This window comes from Phocoena phocoena, chromosome 12, assembly GCF_963924675.1.
Source record: "Phocoena phocoena chromosome 12, mPhoPho1.1, whole genome shotgun sequence".
Classification (NCBI taxonomy): Eukaryota; Metazoa; Chordata; class Mammalia; order Artiodactyla; family Phocoenidae; genus Phocoena; species Phocoena phocoena.
Genome location: NC_089230.1, coordinates 60291945 through 60306263, shown reverse-complemented (window position 1 = coordinate 60306263; position 14319 = coordinate 60291945). Strand labels below are relative to the sequence as shown.

General features: G+C 41.5%; 1 protein-coding gene across 7 annotated transcripts in view; it reads left to right on the top strand.

Annotated features, from left to right (window-relative positions):
* KLHL32 (kelch like family member 32) overlaps positions 1 to 14319 on the top strand; it is a 189917-nt gene that overhangs the window by 72951 nt on the left and 102647 nt on the right. For 5 of the 7 annotated variants that reach the window (XM_065888688.1, XM_065888691.1, XM_065888686.1 and 2 more), the window contains one exon: positions 9835 to 9933. The exons of the other annotated variants lie outside the window; for them this stretch is intronic. In XM_065888688.1, coding sequence (XP_065744760.1) covers positions 9835 to 9933 — 99 coding nt within the window. The remainder of the gene's footprint in view (positions 1 to 9834; positions 9934 to 14319) is intronic. 7 annotated transcript variants of the gene reach the window in all.

The following is a 14319-nucleotide window of genomic DNA, read 5'->3' as shown; positions in this document are numbered from 1 at the left end:
TCCATCTTTGGATATCAGTATTTTATTTTAATTTTTATTTATTTATTTTTGGCTGTGTTGGGTCTTCATTGCTGCGAGGGCTTTCTTTAGTCGCAGTGAGCAGGGGCTACTCTTCAATGCGGTGCGCAGGCTTCTCATTGTCGTGGCTTCTCTTGTTGTAGAGTATGGGCTCTAGGCGCGTGGGCTTCAGTAGTTGTAGCTCACGGGCTCAGTGGTTGTGGCTTGCGGGCTCTAGAGCGCAGGCTTAGTAGTTGTGGCACACGGACTTGGTTACTCTGCGGCATGTGGGATCTTCCTGGACCAGGGCTCGAACCTGTGTCCCCTGCATTGGCAGGCGGATTCTTAACCACTGCGCCACCAGGGAAGCCCCGGATATCACTATTTTAAAGTAATGTTTATTTCTTCTTTGGCCATGCTAGCGTTGTAAGAAACTAGCTCTGTATGGAGACACCCAGATTCATTAGTAAAGCTTAATGCGATGAAACCTCCCATGTTCATCACACTTGAAAGAGCACTGGTGATAAAAGTGAGTCTTAATAATTAATTTGACTTTTCTTATAACCTGTAATGACCTTCATGTTTCATCATATTTAATTGCTGGGACTGCTTTTTTCTAGTTAGAAACTATCAAAAACTTGTTCTTCCTTTTCAAATAATTAGGCCTAATTTTTAAAGTAATGTTAAGTATATATAATTCATCTTTATACTTTGTTAAATATTTTGTTAATTTAAACACTGAAGAAAACTATGCTGGAAATGACTGTCTGACAGAACTATTGATCTTAGAGCTTTGAAATGCCAGAACTATGCTAATGCAGAAGGGGCTAAAAGAAAATGGGGCTTGCTCATATGAGGGGACTAAGTTTTTTCATACGAAGAATTATTTCACAGTTTCAATGGAATAGGGCATCTCCAGCCAAGTGTTCCTAGAGCAACTTGTGCCCACCCCTATCTTAGTATGAATTATACCACAGCTTAATAATTCCATCTGATTCCTTCTCTCTCTACTTGAGACCTAGCTCAAGTATTTAATCCATCACCCTTCCACATGCCCCAAAATGGGAAAGGAAGAATGAGTAGCAACATCTACAGACCTTCAGGTTGCATTAATGGTAATAAATAAAATTTTTGCAGGACAGCATGTAATGCAAATATAATTACATTCCTAGTAGTGTAATACTAGTGTCCTTATCTATTTAAGGTTTCTTCTTGGCATCTTAGAGCCTGTGCTTCTGCTACCTGCCTGTAACCTTAGAAATTTCAAATGACCCGAATGAGGATGTGTAAACTTGTGAAGGAAGATAATAGAATCTCCAAGTGATTTCCACACCTTTCTTTTTTTTGCTAGTATGTTTTTATTATGGTTTTACCTTTGTGGTTTTTAAAATTTTTTTTAGTTTTTTATTTTTTGCGTAATGTGGGCCTCTCACTGTTGTGGCCTCTCCCGTTGTGGAGCACAGGCTCCGGACGCGCAGGCTCAGTGGCCATGGCTCACGGGCCTAGCCGCTCCGCGGCATGTGGGATCCTCCCAGACCGGGGCACGAACCCGTGTCCCCTGCATCGGCAGGCGGACTCTCAGCCACTGCGCCACCAGGGAAGCCCTACCTTTGTGGTTTTTAACATTTTTTCAAAATATTCTGAAAGTCAAGTCTAGTTTTCTCTTTTTTCATATTCTAATAGAGGGAAAAGTTGATTGCTTTTTCATAAATTGAAATAAATTTGTATTTTTAAATGTTTGACTTGAGATCTTTTAGAAATTTGTACAAGTGTACTGTGTTTGGAAGAAAACCACCTGATAAAATTTGTAACTTAAGGAATCAATAGTCAAATCATGAATTTATTATATACAACATCTAACCAAAAAGTGACCTTTTTTTGGACATATGACTACAGCTGTTAGTTGAAATGTCTATTGTGTCCTCTTATTTAACTCTTTCAGCTGGGTAATCCTTGATGAGGATTAGCATGTGACCAGGCTCCCCCATGGAGACTTTTGACATCTTCTAACATTTTCTCCAGGACCTGTATTTTTCAATCCTGTAAATTTCTTTACTAAGTAATTCCTGAGGTATTCTTCTAGAATGTTCAACAGCAATGAACATGAAATAAGATGGACCCTGCCATCAAAGTCTCATAGGTAAAACATAAGATAAAACACTCTCACATAACTCATTCAGGGCAAAAGCACTTAGTCACATGAAAAAGAAATAGATAGCAGTTAACATTTATTACAGATTTATATAAACATATACTGTGCTAAGAGCCATGGTGGCATATACTCTGATTGCCTGCACAATCCATTTCCTCTTTTTTCTTTATATAGAGCTCCAATTTAATTTGGGACAATAGTGCATCTAGCTTTTCTCTTTTTTTTGCTATTAACTTGTGTGCATCTAGCTTTAAAAACTCAATTTCCCAGGTTCTTTTACCGCTTTGAGTAGCCACATGACCTAGACCTGGCAGATGAAATGTCAGTGGAAGTCTGTGTGGTAGTGTTCATATGAAACCTGTTGTTTTCTAATAAATAATGACAGACTCAGCTGGTATACTATTTCTGTTTCTTTGTCCTCTCTTTTCTTTCTGCCTTGAGTGCAGATGCAGAACCTGGAGGTGTGGCAGCCTTTTTGTGACCATGAAACTACAGGCTAAGATTGGCCAAGTAGGAAAACGCAAGGAGCCTGGTTTGTTGGCACTCCAAGCTACCTAATTCATGTTTCGTGAGAAAAATGAGTTCCAAATTGTTTAAACCATTTTTCTTACACAGCCATACACAAATGTTGTAATACATATGCATTTTCCTAGTCCTTAAAACAATCTTTTGAGATAGATATTATAATTTAATCATATCATTGAGGAAACTACTCAACTGATAATTGAGTAGTTTTCACAATATCATTCTGCCAGCTAGTATAGGAGCCAGGATTTGAAGTCAGGTGGTGTGACCTAGAGCCCATGGGCTTAGTTCATCAGACATCTCTGGTGGTTTGGAGTCCCAGGAGGTTAATCCCAGTTGCATATTGGGGTGAAAGAAAATCTTGCAACACTTTATATAGGAAATGGACTTACAGTTGAATTTTGAGGAATGGGTAGGATTTTGACATATAGAGATTGAAGAAGTGGGAGAAGGGCATTCAAGGTAGAGAAAAAGGTATTGCCTATATGTGGAGAACAGTGGGCTGTTGGCTTTAGCAAAGGAAACATAAGGTTGCAGAATTGGAAATAAGTTTTATAAACTAGGTTGAGACCACATCATGAGAGTTTCTGAATACAAAGACAAAATGTTTGAACTTCTAATATTCATAAATTGGGACCTGATTTATGGAGAACTACTGAATTCTGATCAGTGTCACTCGGATCAAGCATTTCAACAGAAATATTTATGAACATTTCCCCAAATGATAAATACATCTAGAAAGTAGAATTCATATACTTTATTATCCTTATTTGAATTATTATTATTTTTTCTTAAAAATAAACAAAGTGTCTGTTATAAAGATGCGGTATATGAGTAATTTAGAAAATCTTTTTACTTTAAACATAGGCGCCACCTTGTGGTTTAAAAAAATCCTTAGTGTAGTGGCTTTGAAGCAAAAAACTAAATTGATGGCAATTTCTCATAGCTAGATCTTATGGTTCAAATTCGGTCTATAAGAAGTCTCTTGAAGAACTTTATACAAAAGGTTTTATGTGTCTTGAATAAAAGTTATTTATGCTGTTGTGGCTTCCGTGGTGGCACTGTGGTTAAGAATCCGCCTGCCAGTGCAGGGGACACGGGTTCGAGCCCTGGTACGGGAAGATCCCACATGCTGCAGAGCAGCTAAGCCTGTGCACCACAACTACTGAGCCTGTGCTCTAGAGCCCACGAGCCACAACTGCTGAGCCTGCGAGCCACAACTACTGAAGCCCGTGCGCCTAGAGCTCGTGCTCCACAAGAGAAGCCACTGCAGTGAGAAGCCCTTGCACTGCAATGAAGAGTAGCCCCCGCCCACCGCAACCAGAGCAAAGCCCACGTGCAGCAACGAAGACCCAATGCAGCCAAAAAATAATAAAATTAGAAAATAAAATTAAAAAACAAAGTTATTTATGCTGTTGTATTCAGTTTACTTGTTTTGATTTATCAGTTCAAAATTGTGATAATTTGCCATTTTTTCTATGTTACACAGAAAAAAACATCCCAAAGAAACAAGCATAAAGAAGAATAAGTGTGCTCATTTATTCTTATAAATAGCCTTAGGCCACAGCTACTTTGCACTTACATGAGAGCTTTCAAAAGTGCTTGTGTTCCTGTGTGCATAGTTGTTTGTTTGGCTTTAACATGTTCGATTCCTTCAGGCTACTCTATCCACAAACCCAGAAGTAAGTAATTTAAACATCTCCTAAAGCAAGAAATGAGGAAGATAACTTTGAAGAACTGAGATACAAAAATTTTTTCAAGATACCAACTCACCTATTCATAAAGCAGGAAAAAAGGTCACACTGAGACTTGCCATGGCTATTAAAGACAGGCCCTACTAGCGGCTACTCCAAGAAGCAAGGTAAAAGTGAGAGGGAAAATAAAGAGAAGAAAAGCAACAAGGAGGCAGAATTAAAAGGATGCACGGACGCTTGATGATATGGGAGAAGGAGCTGAATAAAGAAAGGCAGGAATGCCCTGGGGTCTGTATGCTGCCTTAGTGCAAGCCCGGTGAGGCCTGGGCACTGGCGGAGAGGGCCCATCTCATCGTAGGCTGTGCAGAATCTCACCTCACCTCCTACACTCCTCTTTCATGAGTGTCTGGCCTCGTGTGCTGCCTGAGGTTGTCGCTGGGACCAGGATCCCCAGTCTCATTCCAGTTTGGAAGGCCTTCATTAGAGACTCTGCAGATTCGACCCTGCTTGGATCGGTGGCCAGATGACACCTTTGGACTGAGTTTTCAAGAGTGCCTCCTTGCGACAGGGCAAGTGGACCCCTTCATGCCTGAATTCTGATGCAGCAACTCTCACTGGTGTCTTTGGAGACCACCATCTTCAACTACAGTTGTGATTTTTACCTCTGTTACTTTGTCACCACACCCAGTGTCACCCTGACTACAGCCACGGACCAGTTCTTATCCTCAGTTGATCAAAATGAGTGCAGAGTCTGAGCATTTGGGGCAGGGGTCCGCTGTGGACCTTTCCTCGGTTCACCTGGCCTAGCATGCCACCAGCTGCAGGAAAAGCTTATGTAATGAGATTGTTACCTCCCCAGCTAGTACTGTCCAGCTCCCCTCTTTCAAGTTCAGCCCCCTGTATTCTGTTACCCGGAGGTCAGGTGTGAGTGGGTGGCAGTGAGAGCATACTGTACACAGATGGCCTATGAACAAGAGGCGCCCGTGCCCCACCCGAAATTGTATCAGAACTTCTTTGTCCAATCTGAAGACACCCCCCTCTGTCTCCACCCAGGCAGGGGAGCATCACTGAGGAGAGAGGCAATGCCCAGCCCAGTTAGGTGGCTTTAGTGGTTTTCGTCTTCCCCACTGCTTTCTGGAACACTTGGCTTTATGCATCCTGCATTTCTTGATCTCTTTTGTTATTCAGACATTTGCCTTGTCCACTGTTGATGGCTTGTCTGAGCTAAGCTCCTCCAGTCTGATGAGTGACTAGATGTGTCAACCTCCTCCTCCACCACTCTGTGCTCTGACCGTCAGGGGATACCCTTCCCTCCTGGGGGTGGTCCTGGAAGGATCCTTCCTCCCGTCTCTTCTGCTGTAAGTGCCAGACTGGACGTGGATGGGTATGCATTTCTGCAGCACTTAAACTTAGTGATCTTAGTTGTCATCCATAAACTGACGTGGGGGAAAGCCATTCCTTCTACAAAAGGCCATTTCGCCCAGTTCTTCTAGGCAGCAGGTAGATTCACCATACTATACCTCGTGAGGAGATTGGACCTTTGTTATTCTGCCCAAACACACATTCTCTGGAAAAATATATGAGGACAACCAGTCACCAAAGAGCAACAAAGCTGAATTTAAAAGACTAGTGTAAGTGGAACTTGGAAATGCTGGTTCTGTTTCTATAAGTGAGACCCAGCTTTTCTGGTAGGTTTTTTTTTTTTTCAAACCACTCCCTTTATCTTTTAGAAAAACTTATGTTATAATGAGAGATGAAAAAAAAACTACAGGACGAAAAACAAGAAACAAAGACAAAAACAATCCCAGTACGGGTTTCTCTTGTGAGGTTTCTCTAGTTGGCCCGCTGGACGTGTTACACGTGCTATGGAATATTCATCTTGTCTCTCTGTGATATTTGTCTTTGTGCTAGGCATTACCGAGCCTTAGAGGTTATCATGAATGCCAGTTGTGTGAAATAAGCGCAACTGACAGGATTTAAAGGCTAAGACTAGCCTTTCTAATCCATCTATTCCCCATTCTGTGCCTTAGGCCATGCCTCTTCTGTAAGAACACACTGCATCCTTGCTCCTGTAAAGGGAGCTGCAGTAATTTCCTGAATGTCAGTCAAAACCTCTCTCCGTGAGGAGTTGGAGAAATTCAGATTTCTCCCTCTGACTAGACAGGAAAGGAGCTATAAAGAATTTTCAGAATAAGATGAGTGTTGGTATTTTTGCCACACGTGCTTAGCTTTTTCACTTCTTTAATAGTTCAGAAATAAAATGTATCATCCTTTTCCCTCTCTCCTCTCATGTTAGGCTAATTAATAAAATTAATTCTGAATTTAAAAATATATCTAGAGGACTTCCCTGGCAGTCCAGTGGTTAAGACTCTGAGCTTCCAATGAAGGGGGTACAGGTTTGATCCCTGGTTGGGGAACTAAGATCCTGCATGCTGCGCCCGGTGAGACCATAAATAAAAATAAATAATTTTTAAAAATTCTAGATATAAATTAATTAATCAATACATTGTTATAAGGTAAATTCATCAATATTAAGTGAAAGCTTTTTGTTTGGCGTTGTTCTAAGTGCTGGGTATACAAAATGGACCAAGTTCCTACTCTCCTGGATCTTATATCCTAGTGAGTGGAGGAACAGAAAATCATCAAATAGACAAATAAATATGTACTATGTTGAGAGATGTTAAGTGCTGTGAAGAAGAATAAAGCAAAGTAAGGAGATTGGGAATGGGGTGGTGGACAGTGGGGTACTGTTTTACATAGGATGGTCAGAGAAGCCCTCTCAGATAAGGTGATATCTGGGCAGAGGTCTGAAGGACATGAGAGAGTGAGCCTCTCTGACGTCTTGAGGAAGAGTGATCCAGGCAGAGAAAACAGCTAGTTGTAAACACTGAGGTGCTCAGCGTCTTCAAAGAACCTTATATGGTATAGTGAAGACTTCGGATTTTTTTTTTTTTTCCCAATGAGATAAAAAGTCGGAGAGTTCTGAATAACAGAATGACATAATTTCATTTGTGTTTTTAAAGCAACCCGTTTGATTCATATTATTAAAAAACAGTGCGAGGAGGCAAAGGAGAAAGCAGTTCAACTAGTTAGGAGGCTATTGCAGTAAATCTGGGAAGACAGTGATTTGGACTAGAGTGATAAGGTTGGAAGTGCTACTGAGTGTGATTGGATTCTGGAACTATTTTGAAGATAGAGCTAACGAGTGGCTGATGGATCAGATGTGAGGTATGAGGAAAAGAAGAGGAATAAAGAATGACTCGGGTTTTAGTGTAAATAACTGAGAGTTGCTGTTTGCTGAAATGGTGAGATTGGGGTAGGAGCAGGTTTGGTGATTGGTGGAGAGGATGAAGAGATCAGTTTGGGGCACGTTGAGTTTGAGCTGCCCATTAGACATCCAAGTGGTGATACAGAATAGGCCATTGAATATCAGAGTCTAGAGTTCAAGGGTGAGTTTGGGGCTGGAGAAACAAATTTGAGTGTAATCAGTGTGTAGATAATTTTAAAGCCATGATATCATCCACGGAGTAAGTAGAGAGAGGAAAGAAGAGATCTGGGGACTGAGCTCTGGGCATCTCCAAAGCTTACAGGTTGGGAAGGAGATGGAAAGGGACTCATTATTGAAGTAGAAGAAACCAAGAGAGGGAGCGTCGTCCTAGAGGGAAGGGAAGAAATCACTCCAGAAGAGGAAAGTCAGTTTTGCTAACTGCTGTTGGCTTGAGTAAGATTAAGTATTGAGAAATGGCTATTGGTTTTAGGGGTCACTGGTGACCTCGATGAGAGCATTTTTAGAGGAACAGTAGAAACAGAACTCAACAGGAGTGGGTTTGAGACAGAGCAGTGCAGAGCAAACAGCAGCATTTTATATAGACAGCTTCCCTGAGGAACTTTGTTATGAAGGGGAGCATGGACGGATCTGTGGGTTCAAGGGAGGGAATTTTTATTTCTTAAGATAAGAGCTGTAATGGCATATTTGTATGCTGATGGGAGTTATCATCCAGTAGAAGCGAACAGATGATGACTCAGGAACAAGAGGGGATGGTATCAGGCAGAGGGAGGTGGGATCTAGTGCACAAGGGGAGTGTTGAGGAGAGGAAAATGAGCTGGTACAGATATGAGTAGGTGGGTTGGTAGACTTGGTGGTGGGAGCCTTGGGAAGATCATGAGGTTGAAGTAAGGAAAGAGACGAGGGCTTCCCTGGTGGCGCAAGTGGCTGAGAGTCCGCCTGCCGATGCAGGGGACGCGGGTTCGTGCCCCGGTCCGGGAAGATCCCACATGCCGTGAAGCGGCTGGGCCCGTGAGCCATGGCGGCTGAGCCTGCGCGTCTGGAGCCTGTGCTCCGCAACGGGAGAGGCCACAACAGTGAGAGGCCCACGTACCGAAAAAAAAAAAAAAAAGAAAGAGACAAGGAGGTTGGAGGCTTGAGGAGAGAGGAGCATGGGAGAAGAAATAGAGGGTGAGAGCGAGCTGACCCCATCAGTGTTTTTCAGGCTTCCCTGCATCAGAAGCACTGGCTTCCCTGCATCAAAAACAGCACTTGCTGGGCCTCACCTGAAAGTTTCTGATTCAGTTAGGTCTGGGGACGTGCCCAGGAATTTGCAGTTTTCACGAGTTCCCAGGTGATGATGCTGATGCTGGTCCAGAGCATAGACCTTGGGCGTCGCTGGGCTCGGGAAATGAGTTAGGACGGCTGGAGCAGCCCTAAAGGCCTCCTGTGTCTGGCAGTCTTGCATGTAAAGTGAATTTCGTCAACTTAGTTGTGTGTTTTTCTCCAGCCCGATTCACCAGCTCAAGAGCTGGCAGCAGTAGGCACAAAGTTGGACCTAACCAGAAAAAAAAGAATCGGTATCACCAGTGTATTGGGGAAGTTTTGCTTCTCTGTGATGCCTTTATATTCTGAAAATACTATTTCTACATATTTTATTTGAAACATAAAGGATTAGAGAATCTGAGATTGAGAGGGAAAAAAAATGAAACTTTGTGGTTGAAGTTTACTATTGTAGGACCTCTGGTCCTGTATTTCAAGGAGAACTGTAAGCCCCATTTCTCTAAAATACCTGTTAACCATACTGTTTCTGTGATTTACTGAAGAATAACATTCTGAAATATACTTTGAAAAACTAAAATTCAGTTCTTTTGTGTTTATAAGATTATACTCATCATAAACTGAATTTGAAGGCTATTATATTGTTCTTTGCAAACGTTCATATCCTCCTACAAAAATGAGTGGTTAAGTATGGAGTTTTATACACCAGATATGAGTATTGGGAATGAGAACTTAGCTGTTAGAATAAAGGCCACAGCTCATTAATCAGAATAGAAAAAAGAGAACTGGCTTCCATAATAAGGAACAGTATTAATTCAGGTATAGTATGTTAAACAGCGATTTAAATGCAGTGTATTTGCACAGTAAGCAAGTATTAATTTGTAAGTAACTGATAGCTTTCTTTTATTAAAAAAAAACAGATTTTGTTGGAGCCAGGCGTGATCCAGGATGTGTTAGCAGCTGGCAGTCACCTACAGCTGTTGGAGCTTCTCAATTTATGTTCCCACTATCTCATCCAGGTATGTGAGCTTGCATCCTGCTAGTATGCCCTGCACATTCCTTCTCCCTGCAGTACCCCACCGACTGGAGCCCAGTGACAGGTAAAATGGAAGGGAGGGGGGTGGGAAATGTGGCCTGTGGTGGTAGAATTTCTCCAGGACACAGGCTGAGAGGCTCCTAAGAGGGCAGCTGCAGCTCTCATGTCCTACTTCCTGGCCCCGACCCTCCCTGCCCACCTCACTACCCCTGGGCGGCAGAGTAACTCAACAACCACACACAGGGTTCACTACTGGGGCCCTGGGAGATGACGCTGGGAAGGGTCTTGATTTGAAGCAATGCTCTCTGGTTGCAGAAATGCATGAGAAGTTGGTTAGTCAGTTAGGATTTCAGTAACAGTAGCTAACATATCATGAAGTCATACATAATTAATTGCTGCATGAACTTCCTGGGCAATAAATGCTGGAGAAGTGATGAGTGATCTGTGCATTCTTGCCCTGATTTGCTAGGGTTTCAGGAAAGGCTCTGCGAGGGGGAGGGAGAGAAAACTCCCATCCACCGAGCACCGATGCTTCACGTTTGGTCCTCACAACAACGTTGCACATTTTTATAGGCAAAAAAACCCAAAGATTTGAAATATACCCAGTTTTCCCAAAGTGACATAGCTGGTGAGTGATAGGGCTTTCTGATTCCAAAGACCTTTTTTTCCTTCTTGCATGAAAACCCTTTGTTTCAAGAGGAAGATATGGGACATCTTAGGCAGCTAGTACGGATGTGAATCTCTTTTATTTTTCAGAGAGTTAAGTACTAACCCCCTACATTGAGATCCTCCCATTTATTCCACTCGTATGACCTTTAACTTGCATATATTACAGCATTATAACAACAGTGAAAATAAGCTTAAAAAAATAATAAATCCACATAATTTAATTCTGTTGTCCTTGTGCACATGACATGTTATTAGTAAGTAGAAAAATCCTATTTTTTTCTGCCTAATTACATTATTTCCTTCCTAATAATTTCTCTAATTCTAAATATAGCCTTTACTTCTGTTACTCATTAGGTCATTTCCAAAGCTCTTTCTCATATATCATCTTATTTCATCCCCCCAGCAACCTCAGGAAATAGGAGCCAGTGTCTCCTAGGGAGACAGTGTGAGGAATGTCAGCCACGTTCACCTAAGGAGCAGTTCAAATACAGCATATGAAAGTTTTATCATTATCTCAGCATACTTAATCTAACAGTAAATGTTTAACTATTTTATCTTATTTTCCTTTCTTTTCTCCTCAATATTGTTGGGTGATATGGGAGACCTGTTTTAATCCCTTTCTGCAAGTAACAAATGGGAATAACATAGAAAGGTTACAAGACTTCAAAGGTGTGTGTTTGACTTGTGAAATTGAAATTACTTTTATTTGACATTTCTACATCAAATATTGCAACTTGTGCTTTCAGCATCATCACCTGATTCACTTTTTCCATGGCAGGTAATAATTAATGATGTGTGTTGACAAAAGTTTAGTTATAGTGCTAGTTATCATGATGCACATTAAAATACAGTATATATACAGTGTGTGTGTGTGTGTGTGTGTGTGTGTGTGTGTGTGTAAACTTAAACCTATAATTCTCTCTAAATGAGAATTCCAGATGAATGTTGGAAGTTAATGGGTATTTTTCCCTATCCCGTCAGATGAACCTGTTGAGATACCAGGTGACTTGTGTGCACTTCGGAATTCAATTCTTGCAATCCATTATTTTGCTGAGGAAAAAAATGTGGCTTGCAAACAGATGTATTTTGTGAACAGTTCATTTATTATTAGCCTGCTTGAGCAGTGGTTAGAATTTTCACTGTCTTTTCACCAATGTTTGCATTTCATTCTCTTAAGTAACTTTCCTTTTCCTTTTTATCTGTGATGTTGCAAGATGGCCAACTTGTAGAAGGAAACTTGGACTATAAGGACTAAAGCCATGTGTATGCAGAAACCTTCATTATGTCACTCCTTTTCAAATATATACCCTGCCTCTCTTTTAGGATTATCAAATTACCAGAAGGGGTCAGTCTGCTTTCATATTTTGACATAGTCAAATAACTATACCTATTTATGATTTTTGGTATTATTGCTCAACTGATTTTTAATTTCCTATGGAATCATTTTATTGGGTATATAAAATATTTTCTGTTAAAATGAAAAATCTTCAGTGCTTAAAATGTACTTAGAAATTAAGACCCATCAACCAAGGCTAATATATTCTCCATTCTTGTTCGGTACTTTGCCCAATGAGGAGTTTGTGAAACCGTTTTCCTAAGATGTCTGGTATTGTTTTGTTGTTCTCAAATTACCATTATTTCAGAGATGTGGAGGGTAGAGCTTGGCTCTCAGTAGACCTCCTGCTGTCCTCCAGGGCGCGTTAAGAAGCGTATGCCAGGAGAAGTGCTGGGTGGGCACTTCCTGAACTCCCTACCACACCCCAAGCCTCCCTGAGCTTCCGCGGCCATCGGCTAGTGCATTGACCTGAAGCTTCTTCTGCACATGCCTAGACGCCGCTGCTCCCCTCCACCCCAGCCAAGGGAAGGGACACTTTGAGGCCACTGTGTGGGCTCCTTTCTCTTGCTTTTCCTCTGGCAGGCTGCTGAGGGCTGGGACCCCACACCACAGGAGCAGTGCCCCTCTTGTCAGTGAGGACAGCCATCAAATTAGCTTCCCAGGCTGTGAGGTCTTGTCCGTATTCATTTTTGGCTCCAGGCCCTCGAATCAGGCCTGTCATTGAGAACACACATGTTCTCCGTGCATGTTGCTGAGATTAACTGGTAGCCTGGCAATGAAAGCAGCTAAATGATTTGGGGTGGGGTGAGTACAAGGGGAATGGCTACAGTAATAGCCCATCATCCCAAGATGAGGGATTTACAGACAACTGCTCAAGTTTGCATCCTTTCTCACTTGCTTTGCAATGAAATGCTGTAGGACTCTGTCCTGTGTAGCCTGTCGTGTTATATATCATTAATAACCATGACCTGTCAGACTTATCTGCTGAGATTCAGTCCCAAATAAAGTGTGAATGCTTCTTTCCCTTTTCCTCCCTCTGCTCGTCTTCCTTGTCCATTGTGCTTTTTAAAATTTTTTTTAAATTTAAATTTTTTTAATTTAAAAAATTTTTAAAAATTTCATCAGAAAGATGAACCAATTCATTAAAGAGCAATATTTGTGTATAAAAAGGGCTCAGTAAAATGTGTAAATTTTCTTGTTTTTCAGTGTATGCATGTTTACATGAATGTCATTCACTATGTTAAATCTTGTAAAGGAATCTGTGCAGACCATCCTCAGAGAGATGGGCTATGGATATAGAGATTCTGATGTGTCTGCTGATTTACCGAGTCCCTCAGATAAACATTACAAACTTTTTGAGTACAGTTTATTTTCCCAAACTTTGATTTTTTTCTAACCTTTTTTAAAATTAGCTTCTGAACATCTGTACCTAAACATCACACAGGCAATTCAAACCTAACATGAGAAAACCTACCCTTTTCTCTGTTGATGGTACCATCAATGTGTTAGTTGTCTAGAAATTTGGACATAGTCTCAGACCCCTTCCTCACCACCATATCCAATCAATTACCAAGTTGGGTTGATGCTACCTACCAAATATCTCTCAGACCTGATTCTTTTCTCCATTGCTAATTTTCTTACCTTTCTTTAGACTCTCACCGTCATTAGGTATATGTTATAAGAGTTCATAATTTCCTCCTAAGGGGCCTGCTTGTTTCTATCGTCTATCTATGCCAAACCATAGTCCCCAGAGCCATCATTATCTTTCCCAGGAAAGAGAACCAGCATTTATTGAGAGCCTATCTGTATTGAGTGTTTTGCACAAAAATTCCCATTTCTCCTCTGCTAAGCAACCCCTTAAGGCAGGTGAGAGTTCTTTTATTTTTACAGGTGGAGAAACCTAAATGCAGAACTAGGATGTTGATCGGATTTGGAAATGTCTATTAGCTCCCCTAATGACCATTTGGCAGCATCATTTCACCTGCAGAAACTCTCCAAGGCCAGGCCTGTTCTTCCCCAACCTCATCACCAGTCCTCATGCCTTTCCTAGTCTGCTCTGTTCTGGACCCTAAGGCCTTCCTTTCATGTTGGAACTTGTCATTGGGAGGGAAGACTAGGTGGTAGAAGTCCTGAGTGACAAGCAGAGCCTTCAGTCATTGCCTTCAGATTGTACCAAGGGTCAGGAGTAGGCAACACACGCACAGACACACACACACACCACCCTTCCAAACTGTCCCCTGTCATAAGATCAGGATACTGGCAACTGGACTTTGTGTTGTATCCCCTGAAAGTGATATATTAGGAGATACACATGCTTTGCTGAAAATGTCTTTTTTTGTAATTAGCTTTCAAAAAAAAAGTTTG